The sequence below is a fragment of the Fusarium proliferatum genome, assembly GCF_900067095.1.
Source record: "Fusarium proliferatum ET1 genome assembly, contig: FPRO_scaffold004, whole genome shotgun sequence".
Classification (NCBI taxonomy): Eukaryota; Fungi; Ascomycota; class Sordariomycetes; order Hypocreales; family Nectriaceae; genus Fusarium; species Fusarium proliferatum.
The window spans coordinates 399,047-417,348 of record NW_022194793.1 but is presented as its reverse complement, the minus strand read 5'-3'; the positions used below and the strand labels follow the sequence as shown (position 1 = coordinate 417,348).

The window sequence follows — 18,302 nt, the reverse complement described above, 5'->3', positions numbered from 1 at the left end:
AAAGAAAGCAATACAAATAAATTCTTTTTTCAAGTTATGCCCTCACCCCATAAATGCGAAATGGTTGCATTGCTGGTTGAGACTATCCCAGCAATCTGACAGATTGGCGGTGTACTTACCCATTGTCTCTTATTGGCACAGCCGCCCTTGGGTCTGCCGTATATAATAAAGTGAGGATGTAACACGAGAGAAATGGCAGAGAAAGCCAGTGCAGAGATAGAAAAGTTGAGAATATTGATGAGAACGGAATCGGAGTCGTTTACTTCGTGATCATTTGCGAAACTGAGATGCTGATGGGCACAGCGCTCTGCAGGTCCGGACGCGAAGAACCATGATTTGAAATAGAAATATGACACATTTGAGACATGAAGCTATTGGCAGCGTGAGCGAGAGCGGTCGTGATCATCAGATGGTCGCGGTGGAGAACAATGAGTGAGGAAGATGAGGTGGGACAAAGTGAGGGTGTGTGTGTGTGCATAAATAACATCAGTCTCGAGAAACGAGAAGGGAAATGCCCATGCGGGACTCAAGTCTTAAGGTGCGCGAAAATGATTGATAGGTCCGATCGCGACTATTATGGGAAGATCCATTTGTAGATTTGTGTTTGTAGACGCGATGTTGGAGTCTGAGAGAATGACTTGATGATATGTTGAGGTTCTTAAGAGGGGGTGGGGGTAACGAGAAAGCTGAAGCTGCGTTGCGCACGGATCAGACCCGCAATTCAGCTGCCAAATGCCGCTTCCTTAACTTAAAGAGTGGCCGGTGGATATATCTTCCGAGCATCAGCTTGGACGACGTCCAACTTCATATCACTCAATCAAGTGCGCACACGGAGCCATGACAAGAATCTTGCCCACTATGTTTGTATTGCATATTTCTTCAAGTTACAATGCGCAGACTGGCAGCAATATGGAAGAGACTAGGTTCTTCCAAGCTTGTCTCATTCAACCTGCTCCTCCAGTCTCCTCCAGCTCCGAATATTGAGCAATCCTACAAGTGTTGAGATACGGGGCCATTTTATTCGAATGCTGATGATCATCTTAACATTCATGATCTTCCGAGAGGCTTTACCAATATGGATCTTGCCAACAATGACTGTCTCGAGCCATGGAACATTACCATCATGCCTTACCATTGGGGTAGTTTCCAAGATTCCTGAAAGGAAACACGGTCTCTATTGTCACTCTATTGATTATTACATATGCTAAAGAAAGTCAAATTAAGGACAGTTACATTGGATTGCGGCTACAGCTTAAACCCCTGGCAATGGGCTGCAGTGGGGGGTGGTCAAGTCAAGCTATTGTTCATTGTACTGGTTATTCAGAAGTCATTGTTGCTACGGATTTTTAAAACTCCTCCCTCAGCCTTTCTCGCTTCTTTTCCGAACCACTTTCTCATCCCCCTCTTCACCACAAAACACCACATTACGACCTGCCACCCTTTGAAGCACATACAGCTATCCCGGCTTCTTTCTTCCCCAAGAAGATACTTCTTGGCATCCCATCGCGCTGTAGTCAAGTCGAGTAGATAGCTTTACAGTGTTTCAACATGTCTGCCGAAAAAGCGAGCCCAGTCTTGGTTCTGGGCATCGATTTTGGCACCACGTAAGCTCCCATCCCCTCCTGATCTACACTCTCTAACGTCTTCCATACAGATACTCAGGCATTGCGTGGTGTCGAGTCGGCGAAAATAACGAAATCAAGTTCACCACCAACTGGAAAAAGCGAAGGTTCGCCCAGGGAGACAAGCAGAAGGTCCCCTCGGCGATCTTCTATCATCACCTGAATGATGAAGACCCCGAATGGGGCGCGACAACTCCACAGGATGATACTGTCCTTCGCTGGTTCAAGCTCCTCCTCGTCGACGAGAAAGATCTCCCAGATCATATCCGACACTCTGTTCAGCTAAAGACAGCTCGGGCTCTGATGTTGAAGGCTAACAAGACTCCAGTCCAGATCTTGGGCGACTACCTGCGACAGCTTTGGCGTCATTGCCGTGAGAACATTATCAGGGCTGAGGGTCGCCGAATGATGAGGGTCTCGACAGTTCACCTTGTTGTCACTCTCCCGGCTATCTGGCCATACTACGTTCGCTCCAGAATGACCGAGGCTCTGGGACACGCCGGTCTTCTCAACATCACCAAAGCTGGACATACAGCTTTGGATTTTATCTCTGAGCCCGAGGCGGCTGCTTTGACCTGTCTCAAGGAGAACGCCGATCGCTTCAATGTCAGAGTGAGCTGAAAATGACCTTTTATCACTGGTCTGTAGTTAACCATGTTTAGGTCGGTGACCATTTCGCCATCTGTGATGCAGGAGGAGGGACTGTTGTAAGTTTTAGCTTTCCTCTCCTTGCGAAACGTTTCTTACAAAATAGGACCTCATCACCTACAAAATCGAGAAGCTTGATCCTCTCATTATTAGTGAGAGTGTCAAAGGCGATGGTAAGTCATCTGGGCCGCTGTACGATGCACGTTTGACTGACCTCGAACAAGGTGGCCTATGTGGTGCCATGTTTCTCGACGAGAGATTTCTAAAGCTACTAAAGGAAACGATCCCTTTTGAGGCTCAGAAGAGTCTTGACAAGCAGACATTCCACAGGATCATGGAGTCTGATTGGGAGGGCGGCTTGAAGGCCTCCTTCTGCAAGTCCAGCGGAAACTTGCCCCTACAACTCTCGTACGACAACCCCGTGGACGCCGACTTCTTCCCCTCCAAGTTCAACATCGATGTGTAAGTGCCTCAAAATGACCCCATAATGTTACCCTGGGAATGTTTGGAATTTTCCGCCAAGACTTTCATGGGCGTCTTCATTGTATCTACCTCGTCCTATCTAACTTAGTGCTAGTTCCAAAATCCGCGAGAAAGTGTTTGACCCTGTGGTCCAACAGGTTAAACAACTCGTTCAGAAGCAGGTTGATGCAGTCAAGCACAAATACAAGAAGAAGCCAAAGGTAAGTCTGCTCGTCATCTCGTTCAATGACAGACTGCCTAACACCTTTTAGTTCGTCATCCTAGTTGGTGGCTTTGGAAGATCTCTTTATTTGCATCAACGCCTTCAGGATGCCGTCGGCAACAGAATAGACGTTCTTCAACAGGACGGTGAAAAGCCGTAGGTCTTCTCGGCGCTTCTTGAAATTCCGTTGATTGACAATTATGTGTAGCTGGACTGCTGTGCTTCGAGGAGCTGTCCTTCATGGACTGGCGAGAACCAACCATACCAGTTCAATCAAAGTTACGGTCGCCTCACGTGTGTCTCGTCACAGTTACGGGACCCTCGTGAACATCTTGCCCTTTGACGCCAAAGAGCATGACACCAAGGACCAGGTTTGGGATGAAGGCCAGCGGGAATTTCTTGCTGTCGAGCAGACACGGTGGTTTGTTGAGATCGTAAGTCAAATGGGCCCGTTTATGTTAACCTCTAACTTCTCTAGGGTTCCTCTGTATCTTCATATGACCCCGTTTGTGCATCCTTCTGGCAGGATCTTACGAGCCCCGACGATGATCTCCAAATCGACATCGTTACCTCAGACGCTTCGGCTCCCCCGACCCGCAAGGACGATTCAGTCAAACCTATGTGTATCATCAAGGCGTCCGAACTTCCCAGATGGGATACCATACCAGTGTGGACCAACGAAGCCGGCCAGGTATTCCACCGAATCACTTACGAACTGCGCATCATCAGCGATGGGTCCTCCTTGGACTTCCAGGTCTTCTACAAGAACAAGAGCATTGCCTCTGGAAGTGTCGCTTTCGACTCTGCCAGTCAGAACGATACTGATGATGAGGACGACGTACAGATGGGCTCTCCTCAACCATTGAACAACAATAACAACAACAACAACCATGGTAACAACATCATTGATATGACCGACACCGATAGCGACAGCGACTACGTTGAGGCTGAGGAATAAATAGGGGATGGGGCCATGTTTGCTGTGTGAATGTGACCCAAAGAGCTCAAAGTGGCTCCAAGGTGGTCAAAGAGAGTCAAAGGGGCTCAATAAGGGCTCAAGAAGGGCTCAAAGCGAATCTCTTTGCAGAGTGAAATTCTTGGTTGGGGGCATTGCGAAAGCTCAATGGCATTGCTAAGGGATCAAGCGTATAGTTGCTTTGTATCATATTGGGGCATATATGTCTAATATATGCCGGTGCTGCATCGGTAAGACGGCATGCTAGTTACGTCTTTATTCAATTGAAGTGGCTCTTTTATCACATTGCGTGCGTTCCTGGCTAGACGATACAACTCGAATTCTAATGGCCGAGGTCGCTATTCGCGTCGTCAGTGAAACGAGTCCTTCCGGATATCTGACTGAGCTCGTGAGTCTGTGTACTGTCATTGTTCAGTGCGAGTGTTTTAAAAGGGCTCAACAACTTTGGGAACGTTTCTGGACCTGGGAAAAGACTGGTTCACATGTATAGACCTGAGGTTTGACGGTTGTGTTGATGACTCCTTGTTCAAGAGCAAAGCTGCACCTGAGAGCATTCTATACTTGTGGTCCAGCATCCTAAAGCTCTCGTTCAGGTGACTCGCATTTTGGGTTGCGAATGTTTCGATAGCACTATTGCATGATACGATCCGAATTGTATGAGATGAGGAATATCCTGATGTCGGCCGAGGCTCATTGTGGGAGGCTGAGGAGAACGTTGGATATATATTCCAGGCGAAACTGGCATCCAACCAACTCTGCGCAATGGGGATTAGCATTCCATACTATGGCATTTTAATGAGATGCGAATGAGCTCTTTGGCCTTCGCTTCAGCTCATTAGCAATTCTATGTATTCTCGATCTTTCAACACTGTGGTCTCACTGGCGACTCTAAGAGCACATCAGTGGGGGGGCTCAGTGAGTCACACTTGGGTGGAGGTATTTGTTCAAATAAGCCCACACTCTTTCACCAAGAAAGCAATTTGGCGCAGTGGAAGCGCGGTATGTCTATATCACAATCTGTATCACACAACTTGTACTAACAGACCCAGCCGGGCTCATAACCCGGAGGTCGCACGATCGAAACGTGCAATTGCTAGGTTTCTATTTTTTTCGTGATTTTTCTCATTTTAGTTTTGGTATTTTGAGTTGTTCTCGCTTCATGGTTTCTTTTTGGTGGTGGTTTTACACTAGTTTCTGGTGGGCGCTGTTGGTATTAGCACGTGACTGATAACTTACATACGATCTCTAATTATTCATTACTGCAACACATGGAAAGCCTCTTTCTTTATATATAATGGACAATAAATAGAAGGAGTAGATAAGCCGAAAATGACTTCTGGTTCAAGTTCAGTTATATGTACGTGCTTGATCAGGTCTAAGTTTGTTGATTAACAGTATCCATTAGCTCACCAACTTGTACTGACTTGGTAACACGGAGAAGACAGTATTGACTAGGCGTTACTGCATACAAGTACGGATTCTCTCAAATCTTGATGTCCTATATTAAGGAGGCCCAAGATTAGAGTCGTCCTATAATTAGTAAATGTATAGAATTCCGCTCATGGCCGCGTGATACCCAATAGGACTGGACTACCCGCAGACGCATGCATGCCTCAGCTAAAAGATGACCATGACCATGTCTAGGCAACAGCATCTCTTGCTTGCTCCTCTTGAACCTCACTTTCACCTCTGTTCTTTAGCCTTATCAATCAAGTCATGGAGCAACTAGCACAGCAATACATCGACGCGACGAACGTGACGCCTCGCTGGTTACCGGGCGGCGACGCATTTTGGTATAAGCAGAATATCTCACCAAGCAAATACCAGTTTCTCTTTGTCGATTTCCGTGGAAAGAGTCGCGAGTTAGCGTTTGACCATAAGCAACTCGCTGAGGCTCTGCGCGAGAAGACAAACGAAGAAGTTGACCAATACTCTCTTTCTTTCAACTGGTTTGAACCAGTCCCAGACGAATCATGTATTCGGTTTCGCTTTGGCAATCGAAAGTGGCAGTTTGGGCCAAACAATCTGCTTCAAGAATGGGAGGGACAATTCACCACTGAACCAGATCACCTGCTCCAAAAAGAAGTGATTTCTGCACACAGTGACACTCAAGTCACCGTCGACTTTGTGAATCGCACAGGCAAAACCCTCAGGATGTATTGGATAGATTGGAAAGCAAAAGCTGTTCCGTATATGTCGATCAAGAACGGCGAAACCAAACGACAGATTACATACGTGGGCCATGTTTGGCGACTGGTAGATGTGTCGAACGAAAAATACAGGGCAGTCTATTCAGCACCTGACGAGGGGAATCATGTCGCTGTCATCGAGCATCTCAGTGACTCTATCCTTGAGGCGTCCCCGCCCAGCGACGACGAAGATTCTGAAACTGATGAAGAACCAACGGAACCCGAAAACGGACCATGTCTCTACATCAAAGAGTTCAATGTATGGTTCAAAAGCGAGAACGATGAAGCCTTTCAGCTATCTGAGAATGGAAACGAAAAGAGTCCTTACGACAAAAGACACTTGTACATATCGCCAGACAAGCAGCATGCAGTCGCATGGCAGTATACCTCCGGGCAAGACCACAAGATCAGTCTGGTGGAATCATCTCCAGAAGACCAGATTGAGCCAAAACTTCACACAAAGTCATACCTCAAGCCCGGCGACCGTGTTAGGATCGACAGACCTCGGCTCTTTGACCTCAAGAGTCACAGCGAAGTTGCGACTGACGATTCGCTGTTCAAGAATCCTTACCAAGTAAGCAATCTGGAATGGAACCGTAACACTCAGGAATATCTCTTTTATGTCAACGAGCGTGGACATCAACATACCAGAGTCATTGGTATCAAAGTCGGCGGAAGTGTCAGGACGCTTGTAGAAGAGGAGAGCCGCACGTTTGTAGACTATACGAAGTCATACTTCAAGCTCCTTAGAGATTCTGACGAACTCATCTGGGCTAGTGAGCGTGACGGATATAATCATCTGTATCTGATCGACCTCGTCACTGGCTCGGTCAAGAACCAGATCACAGAGGGGTCATGGATGGTCAACTTTGTAGAGTTTGTGGACAAGGACTGTCGTCGAATTTGGATGCGAGGCTATGGACTCAAGGACAGTGAAGACCCCTATCACGCACATCTAGTAAGCGTCAATTTCGATGGATCAGATTTCAAGACTCTCACAGATGGAGATGGAACTCACTCTTGGTCTCTCTCTCCAGACAAACGTTACTTGATAGACACTTGGTCGAGGGTCGACTGTCCACCTACAACGGTCCTCCGTGACAGCGAGTCTGGACAAGAGATAATGACACTCGAGAAGGTTGAGTCGAAAGAACTGGAAGATAAGGGATGGTCTTCTCCCGAGAGGTTTGCTTCCCCTGGCCGTGATGGCAAGACACTTGTATACGGAATCATCATTCGACCCGTGGACTTTGACAGCACCAAGAAATATCCCGTGTTTGATGAGATCTATGCCGGGCCTCATAACTTTCGGGTCCCCAAAGCATTTTCAACTCTCTCGGATCGACGGCGATGGGCAGATGAAGGGTACATCGTCGTGATAATTGACGGAATGGGCACAAACTGGCGCAACAAAGGCTTCCATGAAATCTGCTATAAGAATCTTGATGATTCTGGACTTCCAGACCATATCGCTTGGTTGAAAGCTGCGGCATCTTCACGACCATGGATGGACCTCTCTCGAGTGGGAATCATGGGCGTTTCAGCAGGAGGACAGAATGCTGTAGCAGGGATGCTTCACCACAGTGATTTCTTCAAGGCCGGCATCGCAGATTCAGGCTGTCATGATAACCGCATGGATAAGTTGTGGTGGAACGAGCTGTGGATGGGATACCCAGTTGATGAGGCGTATGAGAAGGCGTCTAACATAACTCACGCCAAGAAACTCAAGGGGCCCTTGATGCTGATTGTTGGAGATTTGGACGATAATGTCGATCCATCTTCAACGTTTCAGATGGCAAATGCCTTGAACAAGGCGGGCAAGAATTATGAGTTTCTATTTATTCCTGGTGGTGGACATGGCTGTGGAGGAGGGAAGTATGGTCTTGCTCGTCAAAGGGACTTCTTCAAGCGTCATTTGCAGCAAAAGTCCGAGTATCGAGTCGACATGTATGACACCGGCAGTTGATATTGTGGCTTTGAATAGGGATCAATAACTGAAAAAGGCCCATTGTATGTATCCGAAGGGGTAGACATGCTTGAACCCCTGTTATACAACCCCAAATAGTGCAACATAAAGGGTCTTGTTGCCTCCAAAAAGCCACAAACAGTGGTTGCAGCAACAATTGATTTATTTGCAATACGTTATCACAGCTCGTCTAATCACCTGTGTTTGGCCACACTCCTCAATTGAGGCGCTTTCCTTCGCGTTTGTATTGGGTGAGTTTGACCAGTGCAGTCAGTATAGGACAGCTGGCCTTCTGCAATAGGTTCCCCCCTCCACTAAAAAAAAGTACTGTACCTAGAGGTAGGTAGGGATGAAGATCTAAGCTACGCTCTAGCCCAGGAACCGTTACAGCCCCCTGCCCTCTCTCATCTCATCTCTTCCTCTCTGTCTTGTTTTTTTCTTTTCCCTTTTGCTGTACCGCTTCTTCCTCTCTTCTTCATCGCATCGACGGTTGAAGATGAAGATCTCGTACTTGTCCGTTGGGCTTCTCGCCCTCTTCAGCCCCTTGGCAGCCGCCTGGAGCAAAGAAGGTATGTTTGTTTTACTCTGGGCTCCCCTCTGATTCATGTCTTAACACTAATTCCCATCCTCCCAGATCGCGAAATCTTTCGCATTCGAGATGAGATCTCAAAGTATGAGACCGATCCTGCTGCCAACTTCTACGACATCCTCGGCGTCCCTCCCTCTGCCTCGCTCGATGATATTACCAAGGCCTATCGCAAGCAGACCCGAAATCTGCACCCGGACAAGGTCAGACAGGCAATGCGATCCAAGGCTGCAAAGGACAAGAAGGCTGGCACAAAGACTAAGCCCCCTACCAATGCTGAGATCAAGGCTGCTGTGAAGAAGGCCGGCGAAGCTCAGGCTCGTCTCTCCCTCATCGCCAACATCCTCCGTGGCCCCGAGCGCGACCGATACGACCATTTCCTCTCCAATGGCTTCCCTCTTTGGAAGGGCACCGATTACTACTACAACCGATACCGCCCCGGCCTGGGCACGGTCATCGTTGGCCTTTTCCTCGTTGTAGGTGGTGGTTTTCACTACCTCACTCTGTACATGAGCTGGAAGCGACAGAAGGAGTTTGTCGAGCGCTACATCAAGTTCGCCCGCGACACCGCTTGGGGTGGAGGTCTTAACATCCCTGGCGTCGACGCAGCTCCCGCTCCAGCCCCTGCTGCATCTCCAGCGCCCGCTAGCGACGAGGAAGAGGCCCCCCCTCTGCCCCAGAACCGACGAGAGCGCCGTATGCAGGAGAAGGCGGCTAAGCGCGATGGAGCTCGTCCTGCTAAGAAGACGCGCCGTGCTGCTCAGGCTTCCTCTGGAACTGCTACTCCTACCCCTGCTGCTGGACCTACTGGTGCTCGCAAGCGAGTCGTTGCTGAGAATGGCAAGATCCTTGTTGTTGACTCCCTTGGTGATGTTTACCTCGAGGGAGAGGATGAGGAGGGCGAGGTCCACGAGTTCCTCCTTGATGTAAGTTATCACAATCTCATCGAAATGACTAAACTAACATGCGACAGCCCAACGAGCTTGCCAAGCCCACCATCAAGGACACCGCAGTCTTCCGCGCACCCATCTTCCTGTTCAACGTCACTGCCGGCCGCTTCCTTTCCAAGAAGCCCACCGACCTTGAGATCGAGATCCCCGCTGAGGATGATGACTCTGATGTCCCCCAGCCCACCCCCAGCACCGACTCCGCCGGCGAGGACTTTGAGCTCCTTGACAAGAGCACTGATTCTCTCACCAAGGCCAAGGCATCTGGCGCTTCGCAGGGCAAGGCTAACAAGCGCAAGGGCAAGAAGAGGTAAACTTTGGGAATGCTTTCTAACAAAAGTTGACTGGTGCTGGGAGTGGATGGAGTTGGTGTGAAACGGGGAGGATGTATTTTGTCAAAAGGACGATTAAATCTTAAATTCTTGCCATGTTATAGTAGATGCCATTCATGAAAAGGACTAGATTTGGGATATGCCTTGTGTAAAGACTCTCTGCTTTGGGCCTTCATGTGCCGACTATCAGTGATATCTGGGATGAGAGCGAAGACGATTCGTAGACAAACCTCGAATATAATAATACCAATTCCAGCTCTAGGCTGTCCTTCGGCCTTTACAACGATCCCAGACTTCTAATGACCTGGCCATAGTTCGTCACAATAGCTTATATATGGGTACTTCTTTCATTCTTTGGCTTCAAAGTCTATGATGATAAGACCCTTCGTCACAACTCATCTGAGCTTAACTAAATTTGAGTTGTAGTCTTCAATGGCTGCATACGGAACCCGAACTGTATTACACGTCTAGGGTTGCAATGAAGCTGCTGACACTCTTAGAGGCGGATATTACGGACATTTATATCCGGTCAACCTCTCCAAGCAGCACAACATTAGTTGACCCCCATTTCCATGGGCAAAAGGAGGAAAAGAAGCAGAATGTCGTAGCCCCCCGTCCGTTGTCTTGCGTGCTTTCTGATTAGATAGCTAGCCAACTCCGTGCTTGCGATTCCGCAACTCCATTGGGGATATGTAGTTAGACAATAATCCACTTTGACGACTATTGATCATGCTAATTTTTTGCCATTGTTGATCATCTCTTATATAACTCCCACAAAGAGACGCCTTTTTCGGGTTTCTTAGCATGTTGACTATTTGTTGATCGCCGTTTGTTTCTGTTCACCTCTCATTAACGTGTCTGTTGAACAACGATGACATCCTCGAATCAACCTGAGAGACCAAATGTCGCTGGTGATAGCATCACGGAAACATTTCCGAGTCAAGATTCAGCCGAGGACACCAAGGTTCGCAATTCAATCGAGTCAACTGAAGTAACGGGCTCCAGCAACATCGTGTTGCAGTCTTCAAAGTATGAAACGAGTTTACTTCGTAGGGTATTGACACCAAAGAATTGTCGATGGAACGATGAGTCGCCACCAGCTTTGTCTATGAGACATTGCTGTCTCTACGCCTTGGCAAGTAAATCACCTCAACTACTGAAGCTCATGCCAACTAACAGAAATAGGCATCGGGTATCACAGTTGCAAACCTCTACTACAACCAGCCAATTCTCAACAAGATAGCCGCCACTTTCAATGTCTCATACGAAGAATCGTCCCAGGTTGCAACGCTGTTGCAGTCAGGCTACGCAGCTGGTCTCATTTTTGTTCTACCACTCGGGGATATTCTCGAAAGACGCCCGTTCATCATCGCTCTTGTTCTGGCCACTGCAACAATGGTAAGCCCTGTGCAACATGTTACCATATTCAGCAGCTGACATCATGTAGTGGATAGGACTCTGTGTAACAAATGACTTTACCGTCTTCCGTGCCTTATCTTTTGTATGCGGTGCTACCACAGTGACACCACAGCTGATGGTTCCCCTAGTGGGAGACTTTGCGCCAGCGCATCGAAAGGCATCTCTTCTCGCTATTGTCACATCAGGACTCATGCTGGGTCTGTTGATGGCGAGGTTGCTCTCCGGAGTTGTAGCGAATTTCACAAGCTGGCGCAACATTTACTGGTTGGCCTGCGGTCTGCAGTACCTCATGGGGGTTGTGCTCTTCTGCTTCATGCCTGACTATCCATCTACCAATCCGGATGGGCTGAACTATCTCTATGCTCTCTGGTCGATTCCTCGTATGATGGTCACAGAGCCTGTTCTGATACAGGCTTGTCTCATTGCCTTTTCGCTGTCAGCTGTGTTCACGTCGTTCTGGACAACATTGACGTTTCTACTCGCTTCTCCACCCTATGACTATACATCCCTACAGATTGGTCTCTTTTCTCTGACTGCGCTTGCGACTATCTTGTCGATCCCCTTGATTGGGAGGTTGATTGATCGTTATATACCTCTACTCCCGACGATAGGCGGCCAGGTCCTGGCGTTGACTGGAGCTATCGTCGGAACTTTCACTGGAAACTTTACCGTTGCCGGCCTTGTGATTCAGGCTATCGGTATCGATGTCGGTATGCAGACAGCAGCAGTGTCGAACCGCGCAGCCATCTTCAGCATCAACCCCAAGGCACGTAATAGAGTTAACACGGCTTACATGGCCCTGGTGTTTGCTGGACAATTGACTGGCACGGCAGTGGGAAACAGACTATATGCTAGTGGAGGCTGGAGGAGAAGCGGCGGATGCAGCAGTAAGTTAACTCAGCGGTCTCTTCTTTCGCAAGCAAACTGCTAATGTGATCATCAACAGTTGCATTCGTTGGGTTGTCCATCTTGATTGCCGTCGCGAGAGGACCCAGGGAAAAGGGATGGATCGGCTGGACAGGAGGTTGGCATCCTCGACGAGAAAAGCCCGTGATAACACAAACACAGACAGAAGATGAAGAACAAGGCGAAGAGCAGAATAGGAAGGAGGAAAAGTAAAATAAACAGGATACGACTTAAAAATAGAGATGTTTGTTCTATAGGTAGACGGACAACGGGCCGACAATTCCACTAGTTACCGCCGCATTATCCGTCAATTACTTGGGATCAGCCTCAAAATGCAACATCGTCAAGAGACAATAGGCATAGTTATAAACCTTGACAGGGGATTGCCTTGTCAGTTCAGTTTGGCTACCAAAAGAGACTCTCGGAAGCTGAGCCTCCATGAGCCCCTCATTCGGCGTAGCATGGGTACGCGGGTAGCTAAACAGGGGTCCTCTGGCTCTAGACATATATCCATCTTCCTTCAGGATTCGTTCGAAACATTAACTATGCTGTGGGCGGTAAGCATTAAAAGATGACGGCTCTACTCTTATGTAATCTCGCCTGATCCCATCAATCTTCTTCTTTCCATATCTTGGCACTGGATCTCTGTTGAGCGAGTGAAGTCGTAGCTGCAGGATGGCTATTCCACTTACAATGGCTGGACCACAGTATGACGACTTCGATTCTGCTCCTAAACAAAGCCCAACACCATCACAAGATCAACCTTTAGACCGGCCTGGAGAACAGGTACAACCGTTGTCAGCTCACGATACATCATCTCTTCCAGCCAAAGATCATATACAGAATGCCAGACTCAACCTTCGCCTCTTCTCCATCTGTGTTGACGCTCTTCTTCTTATAATTATCTCTTTATTGGCATCTAGTTCTAGTGATGGAACAATCTCTATCATATTCTTCGGGGTTGTCGTACGTACCTGTCTGTTCTCATGACTATGCCACCTATTAACGAAGAAACAACTTAGGCTACCCTTGCTCTGATATGGAACTTTGCGGACTCTATCCACCTCTGGACCAGAAGATACCACAGCTTTAGCCCCTCCATACGAATCTGCATCGACCTTCCATTAGCCGTTCTGTTTGCAATCCTGTCACTCCTCAGCGGCTATTTCGGTCCTGCGGATCACCCAGTTTCCGGCTCGGCCCCAACCACAGACGAGTCACATCTTGGGAGACGAGCCCTTGGATGTTTCGGCATCACCAAAGCGTAAGTCTAGTACTACTCCTATGACCTCGGGGAGCAAGAAAACATCATAGTTTCACCTTTCTGACTTACAATTATCCCCTTAGTCTCGTTCAATTGATCCTAGTTTTCGTGGCTTACTACGAGAGAGCACAAGCAAAGCCATCCACATCACGAAGCAACCATGCGAGGAATGAGGGGGATATACCCAGAGATGAGGAAGAAGGATTGTTATTTAGCGAAGATTCTGTCTCGAACAGATAGTTGTGCTGGTTGACAGCTAGCATGTTGCGTTTCGTTTCCCACGCATTTTACCATTTAGACATATAGCACCCACCATAAGACACAAGCATAGCATATACCCCTACCACCACTACATCCTTTTTATCCTGTTCCTAGTTTTCGGTCTCAGTAGCTTTCAATGTCCAGTCTCTACCCCATCACTTCCAACTCACGTCTTCCAGCCATCTTGGGGGATCCAGGTAGTTTCTGGTTCTCGTTGAGCTTGTTTTCCCCATCAGTGATCCTAAGGCACATACGACATAGCAAATCCCCAGGGCCGACGTTTTCCTCCAGATCCAAAATGTCGCAGCCCTTTTTCCCTGCAGTGATCACATTGCCGCAAGGGAAGAATCGACCAAAGGGTTCGAGTCTAGAGTTACAGAGCCAGCACGAGGCAACGCGGATGACTTGACGACACATGTTGGATGGGGCGGGCCCGGTGATAGGTGATATTTGTAGTCACGTAACTTTTATGAGATTCTACTGCGTACCTGAAGAGCAGTGGTGACGAGCTTAGGACGAGAGTTGGGTTTGGCTGCTCAGATGCAAAGTCTAGTGCTTAGGAAGTTGAGATGGGCTGTAGGTTTGAGACTACGACGACGAAAGAATGTGCCATTTTATAATAGAGATGATCATTGCAAAATTTCACTGTAATTACTAAATTCAATGAACGTTGCCTCTTGTATGTAATGATTGTATTGAGATTCTTTGTTCTGGACTACACTCCTCGTGAACAACAGAAACACCTCAACGTTGGACGGAGAGAACAATGGCATAGGCCTAGTCACCGCAGACACAACTCCATCAAATATGTGAACGCACTATTCTGCCTATCGATCATTGAACTGGGTGTGGTGCCCCTAAGATATTCAAAATTGGGTCGAACTTGTAGCCTCCAAGAATTATACCAACATTTGACGGGTCTAATGATGAACATGGGTTACAGGAGAGCCAAAATTACCTAGGCTCTTGAACGAATGTATCATGATATCTTACCAAGCAAAACGATGGGCTGTAGACACAGTCACACAAGGTACATAGAAAATCTTCTTTTTTAAGTCTCTTAACTTCTTTTGAACTACAAAATGTCGACAAATACACGCCCCTTGCCAAGTCTTCATCCTAAGACCCAACAGAGACCATTCTCTCGCTGCTTATCATGTCCGCCTCCTCTTCCCAAAGGATATATATACCGCACATCTTGTCACAAAGGAGACGCTGCCCTGCGTAGAATCATGCATGCCAAGTTTCCCAACAAGCTAACAAAAACTCCTTCCCAAGTACTTCCTTCACAATCGCTTAGTACACACGCTTGAAGGGTGGCACGGGCTTGCACTCGGCCTCGTCCAGGGTGTTGGCGATGACCTTTCGGTATGCCAGGTCGACCTTGCCGTGGGGCTCCTTCTGGAAAGAAAGAGTGTGCTTCATCCAGTTCTCGTCATCTCGCTCAGGGAAATCCTCGCGGGCGTGAGCACCACGAGACTCCTTTCGGTTGGCGGCAGAGGTGGCAGTTTGGATGCTGTATAAAGTGTCAGTATTACTTCAGTGTGTCATGAAAGAGTCAAAACTTACGCGCAGGTGAGCAAGTTGCGGAGCTCAAGGGTCTCAACGAGATCAGAGTTCCAGATCATGCTGCGATCCTTCATGCCAACCTGGCTGTACATGGCATCGATCTCCTTCATCTTGCGAACACCCTCATCCAAACTCTCCTGGGTTCGGAAAACGCTGACATCAGTCTGCATAGCCTTCTGCATGGCAAGTCGGATCTCAGCGGTGCTCTTGGGACCATCAGCAGTTCGGACCTTGTCGAGGACCTCGATGTGGTCGGAAGCGGCATCAGCGGCAACAGGCTTCAGGGCGTCACCGGGGTTGAACTTGTCACGAATGGTGTGCGAAACGGCACGGCCGAAGACAACAAGATCGAGAAGAGAGTTGGCACCCAGGCGGTTAGCACCGTGGACAGACACACAAGCGGCCTCACCACAAGCGTACAGACCAGGGACAACCTTGTCCTCACCCTTCTCGTCCACGGTAAGAACCTCACCAGTGTATCGTGTAGGAATACCACCCATGTTGTAGTGGACGGTAGGAAGAACGGGAATGGGCTGCTTGCGGACATCAACACCAGCGAAGATACCGGCGGTCTCAGAGATACCGGGCAGACGCTCAGCAAGGATTTCAGCGGGGAGATGGCTGAGCTGGAGGTAGATGTGATCCTTCTCAGCACCAACACCACGTCCCTCACGGATCTCCAGGGTCATAGATCGAGAAACGACATCACGAGAAGCAAGATCCTTAGCGGTAGGAGCATATCGTTCCATGAATCGCTCACCCTCAGAGTTGAGGAGGTAACCACCCTCACCACGAGAACCCTCAGTGATCAGGCAACCAGCTCCGTAGATACCGGTAGGGTGGAACTGGACGAACTCGAGATCCTGGTTGGGGAGACCGGCACGGGCAACCATGGCCATGCCGTCACCAGTGCAGGTGTGGGCAGATGTGCAAGAGAAGTAGGCTCGTCCGTAACCACCAGTAGCGAGAACGGTGTGATTGGCAAGGAATCGGTGCAGGGTACCGTCCTCCTGGTTGTAGGCGAGGACACCGCGGCACTCACCATCCTGCATAATCAGGTCGAGGGCGAAGTACTCGATGAAGTAGTTAGTCTTGTGTCGGAGGGACTGTCCGTAGAGCGTGTGAAGAAGGGCGTGGCCGGTTCGGTCAGCAGCAGCGCAGCATCGGTAAGCCTGTCCACCCTTTCCGTACTCCTTGGATTGACCACCGAAAGCTCGCTGGTAACTGATAAAATTGTCAGTAGCCGTTGTGTGGGCGGATTTCAAAGTCCAGACTCACATCTTGCCATCGTCAGTTCGCGAGAAGGGGCAGCCGTAGTTCTCAAGCTCGATAATGGAAGCGGGGGCCTCTCGGGTCATGTAGTGAATAGCATCCTGGTCACCCAGCCAGTCGGAACCCTTGACGGTATCGTACATGTGCCATCGCCAGTCATCCTCGTGCATGTTACCTAGGGCAGCGTTGATACCACCCTGGGCGGCGACGGTGTGAGATCGAGTAGGGAAAAGCTTGGAGATACAGGCAGTGTTGAAGCCAGCCTCAGCGAGACCGAAAGCAGCTCGCAGACCGGCACCACCAGCACCAACGACGAGAGCATCATACTCGTGGTCCTGAAAAGTGTCAATTGACGAGATCTGTGATTCGCGGATGATCGGGTAGACGTACGATGACGGCGTATTTGTTGCTCACGAAAGGAGAGGCCTCCTTGGCTCGCAAAGGACCATTGCCTGTGATAACTCGGGCTGTGGACAGCTCGTCAGTATTTTAAAGCTGCGCATAGCATTCGGAGAAAAGCGTACCAACAGGTCGAGTGGTGGAGAAAGCTCGAGAAGGGAACCTAGCAGCACGCGTGAACTATCAAGAGGTTAGCAAAGCGCATTGATGAGCTGACGAAGCTCCTGCGGTGGACAATCGGTTTCATGATGCCATCGCAGAGGCCAGACCAGGGACTACTCACAGCAGGGCCGACGGCCAATCTCCTCATTGCCATAGAAGAAGCCATCATCAACTAAAGTCACTATGACCAAGACCAAACTGCATCCGCGGGGAGAATCGAAAGGGTGGTATTTGACGATATCTTCGGGTGGCGGAGGAGCAGGACTTTTGTTAGATGTGGTTTTGGAGGAGAGAGAGAATGGATTGAATTGACTGTCCAACCAATCGACAATTCCCCTTGATGTTTTTTTTGGGTCTCTCGTCCTTCGCGAGCCTCGATCGGACGGATTCTCTCGGCTCCTCGGTTGATCCAACCAATCAGCGTTGGCTTATTAGCAGCACCGATTATTCGCCGCCTACTGAACGTGGACGCTGTAAGCCACTGAAGATATAGGGACTCGGAAGTCAATGACCTGTGTTGGGCTCACTGTGCAGTCAAATGATAGAGCTCCTTGAGTCCGAGGTGCGTCGTTGTCGAAGCCAATTGGTTTTTTAATTTTCAACCGTTTTTCATGATACTACATCCAATTTTATCCTCCTTCGATCTTCATCCAATATCAAAGCCAAATGGATCGGGAAGATTCGCCTTTGCGAGTCTAACAAATCCATGACGTTCAAGACAGTTGGATCTCATCACGTGTCCGCGGATGTACATTTTGCCCTTCGGCTCCCCGTTTCCCCCGCCTATTCCGATATCAACGGCATGTGCTGACGGCTCCACCTCCAGCTGCTGTCAGTCACAACAACACGACCCGGCCCGGAACCAATTTTCGGGGCCGGTCATCAAAGTCCGGTTTTCGTACTGCAGTCTACAGCCTTGACAACTCACAGGGTTTAAATAGAACTTGGAAAGAGACCTCTTTCTCCGGTGATGAGCTCAGACAATAAAAGACTACGCTTAACCCAAACCTCATGTTGGAGGCCTGGGACTTACGATCATATATATGTTCGTAAGGTTTGATCAGATGTTGAGACGTTCCTAATTACGCCTTCATTCTAC

At 48.8% G+C, this 18,302-nt stretch overlaps 7 protein-coding genes and 1 non-coding gene across 8 annotated transcripts; 6 read left to right on the top strand and 2 right to left on the bottom strand.

The window, feature by feature from the left end:
* Positions 1-1,548: 1,548 nt before the first annotated feature.
* FPRO_04337 (uncharacterized protein) lies at positions 1,549-3,913 on the top strand (the record flags this gene model as incomplete). Its single annotated transcript, XM_031229836.1, has 9 exons — positions 1,549-1,604; positions 1,655-2,234; positions 2,285-2,329; positions 2,377-2,443; positions 2,495-2,732; positions 2,848-2,953; positions 3,005-3,111; positions 3,164-3,389; positions 3,434-3,913. The coding sequence occupies 9 exons, from the start codon at positions 1,549-1,551 to the stop codon at positions 3,911-3,913; spliced, it is 1,905 nt and encodes a 634-aa protein (XP_031080033.1).
* Positions 3,914-4,905: 992 nt separating this feature from the next.
* Positions 4,906-5,027, top strand: tRNA. Its single transcript has 2 exons — positions 4,906-4,941; positions 4,985-5,027. It is a non-coding gene; the product is annotated as a tRNA-Ile (tRNA).
* Positions 5,028-5,647: 620 nt separating this feature from the next.
* On the top strand, positions 5,648-8,086 carry FPRO_04336 (uncharacterized protein; the record flags this gene model as incomplete). Its single annotated transcript, XM_031229835.1, has 1 exon — positions 5,648-8,086. One exon carries the CDS (start codon positions 5,648-5,650, stop codon positions 8,084-8,086), a length of 2,439 nt encoding a protein of 812 aa, XP_031080032.1.
* A 496-nt stretch (positions 8,087-8,582) lies between these two features.
* Positions 8,583-9,933, top strand: FPRO_04335 (uncharacterized protein; the record flags this gene model as incomplete). The annotated part of the gene is made up of 3 exons (XM_031229834.1): positions 8,583-8,655; positions 8,721-9,598; positions 9,646-9,933. 3 exons carry the CDS (start codon positions 8,583-8,585, stop codon positions 9,931-9,933), a joined length of 1,239 nt encoding a protein of 412 aa, XP_031080031.1.
* An 889-nt stretch (positions 9,934-10,822) lies between these two features.
* FPRO_04334 (uncharacterized protein) lies at positions 10,823-12,489 on the top strand (the record flags this gene model as incomplete). The annotated part of the gene is made up of 4 exons (XM_031229833.1): positions 10,823-11,086; positions 11,137-11,349; positions 11,399-12,257; positions 12,317-12,489. The coding sequence occupies 4 exons, from the start codon at positions 10,823-10,825 to the stop codon at positions 12,487-12,489; spliced, it is 1,509 nt and encodes a 502-aa protein (XP_031080030.1).
* Positions 12,490-12,969: 480 nt separating this feature from the next.
* FPRO_04333 (uncharacterized protein) lies at positions 12,970-13,780 on the top strand (the record flags this gene model as incomplete). The annotated part of the gene is made up of 3 exons (XM_031229832.1): positions 12,970-13,242; positions 13,299-13,540; positions 13,624-13,780. 3 exons carry the CDS (start codon positions 12,970-12,972, stop codon positions 13,778-13,780), a joined length of 672 nt encoding a protein of 223 aa, XP_031080029.1.
* Positions 13,781-13,900: 120 nt separating this feature from the next.
* On the bottom strand, positions 13,901-14,218 carry FPRO_04332 (uncharacterized protein; the record flags this gene model as incomplete). Its single annotated transcript, XM_031229831.1, has 2 exons — positions 13,901-13,911; positions 13,972-14,218. The coding sequence occupies 2 exons, from the start codon at positions 14,216-14,218 to the stop codon at positions 13,901-13,903; spliced, it is 258 nt and encodes an 85-aa protein (XP_031080028.1).
* Positions 14,219-15,097: 879 nt separating this feature from the next.
* Positions 15,098-17,369, bottom strand: FPRO_04331 (putative succinate dehydrogenase (ubiquinone) flavoprotein precursor, mitochondrial; the record flags this gene model as incomplete). Its single annotated transcript, XM_031229830.1, has 6 exons — positions 15,098-15,317; positions 15,371-16,594; positions 16,649-16,977; positions 17,033-17,109; positions 17,167-17,221; positions 17,325-17,369. 6 exons carry the CDS (start codon positions 17,367-17,369, stop codon positions 15,098-15,100), a joined length of 1,950 nt encoding a protein of 649 aa, XP_031080027.1.
* Positions 17,370-18,302: the final 933 nt, after the last annotated feature.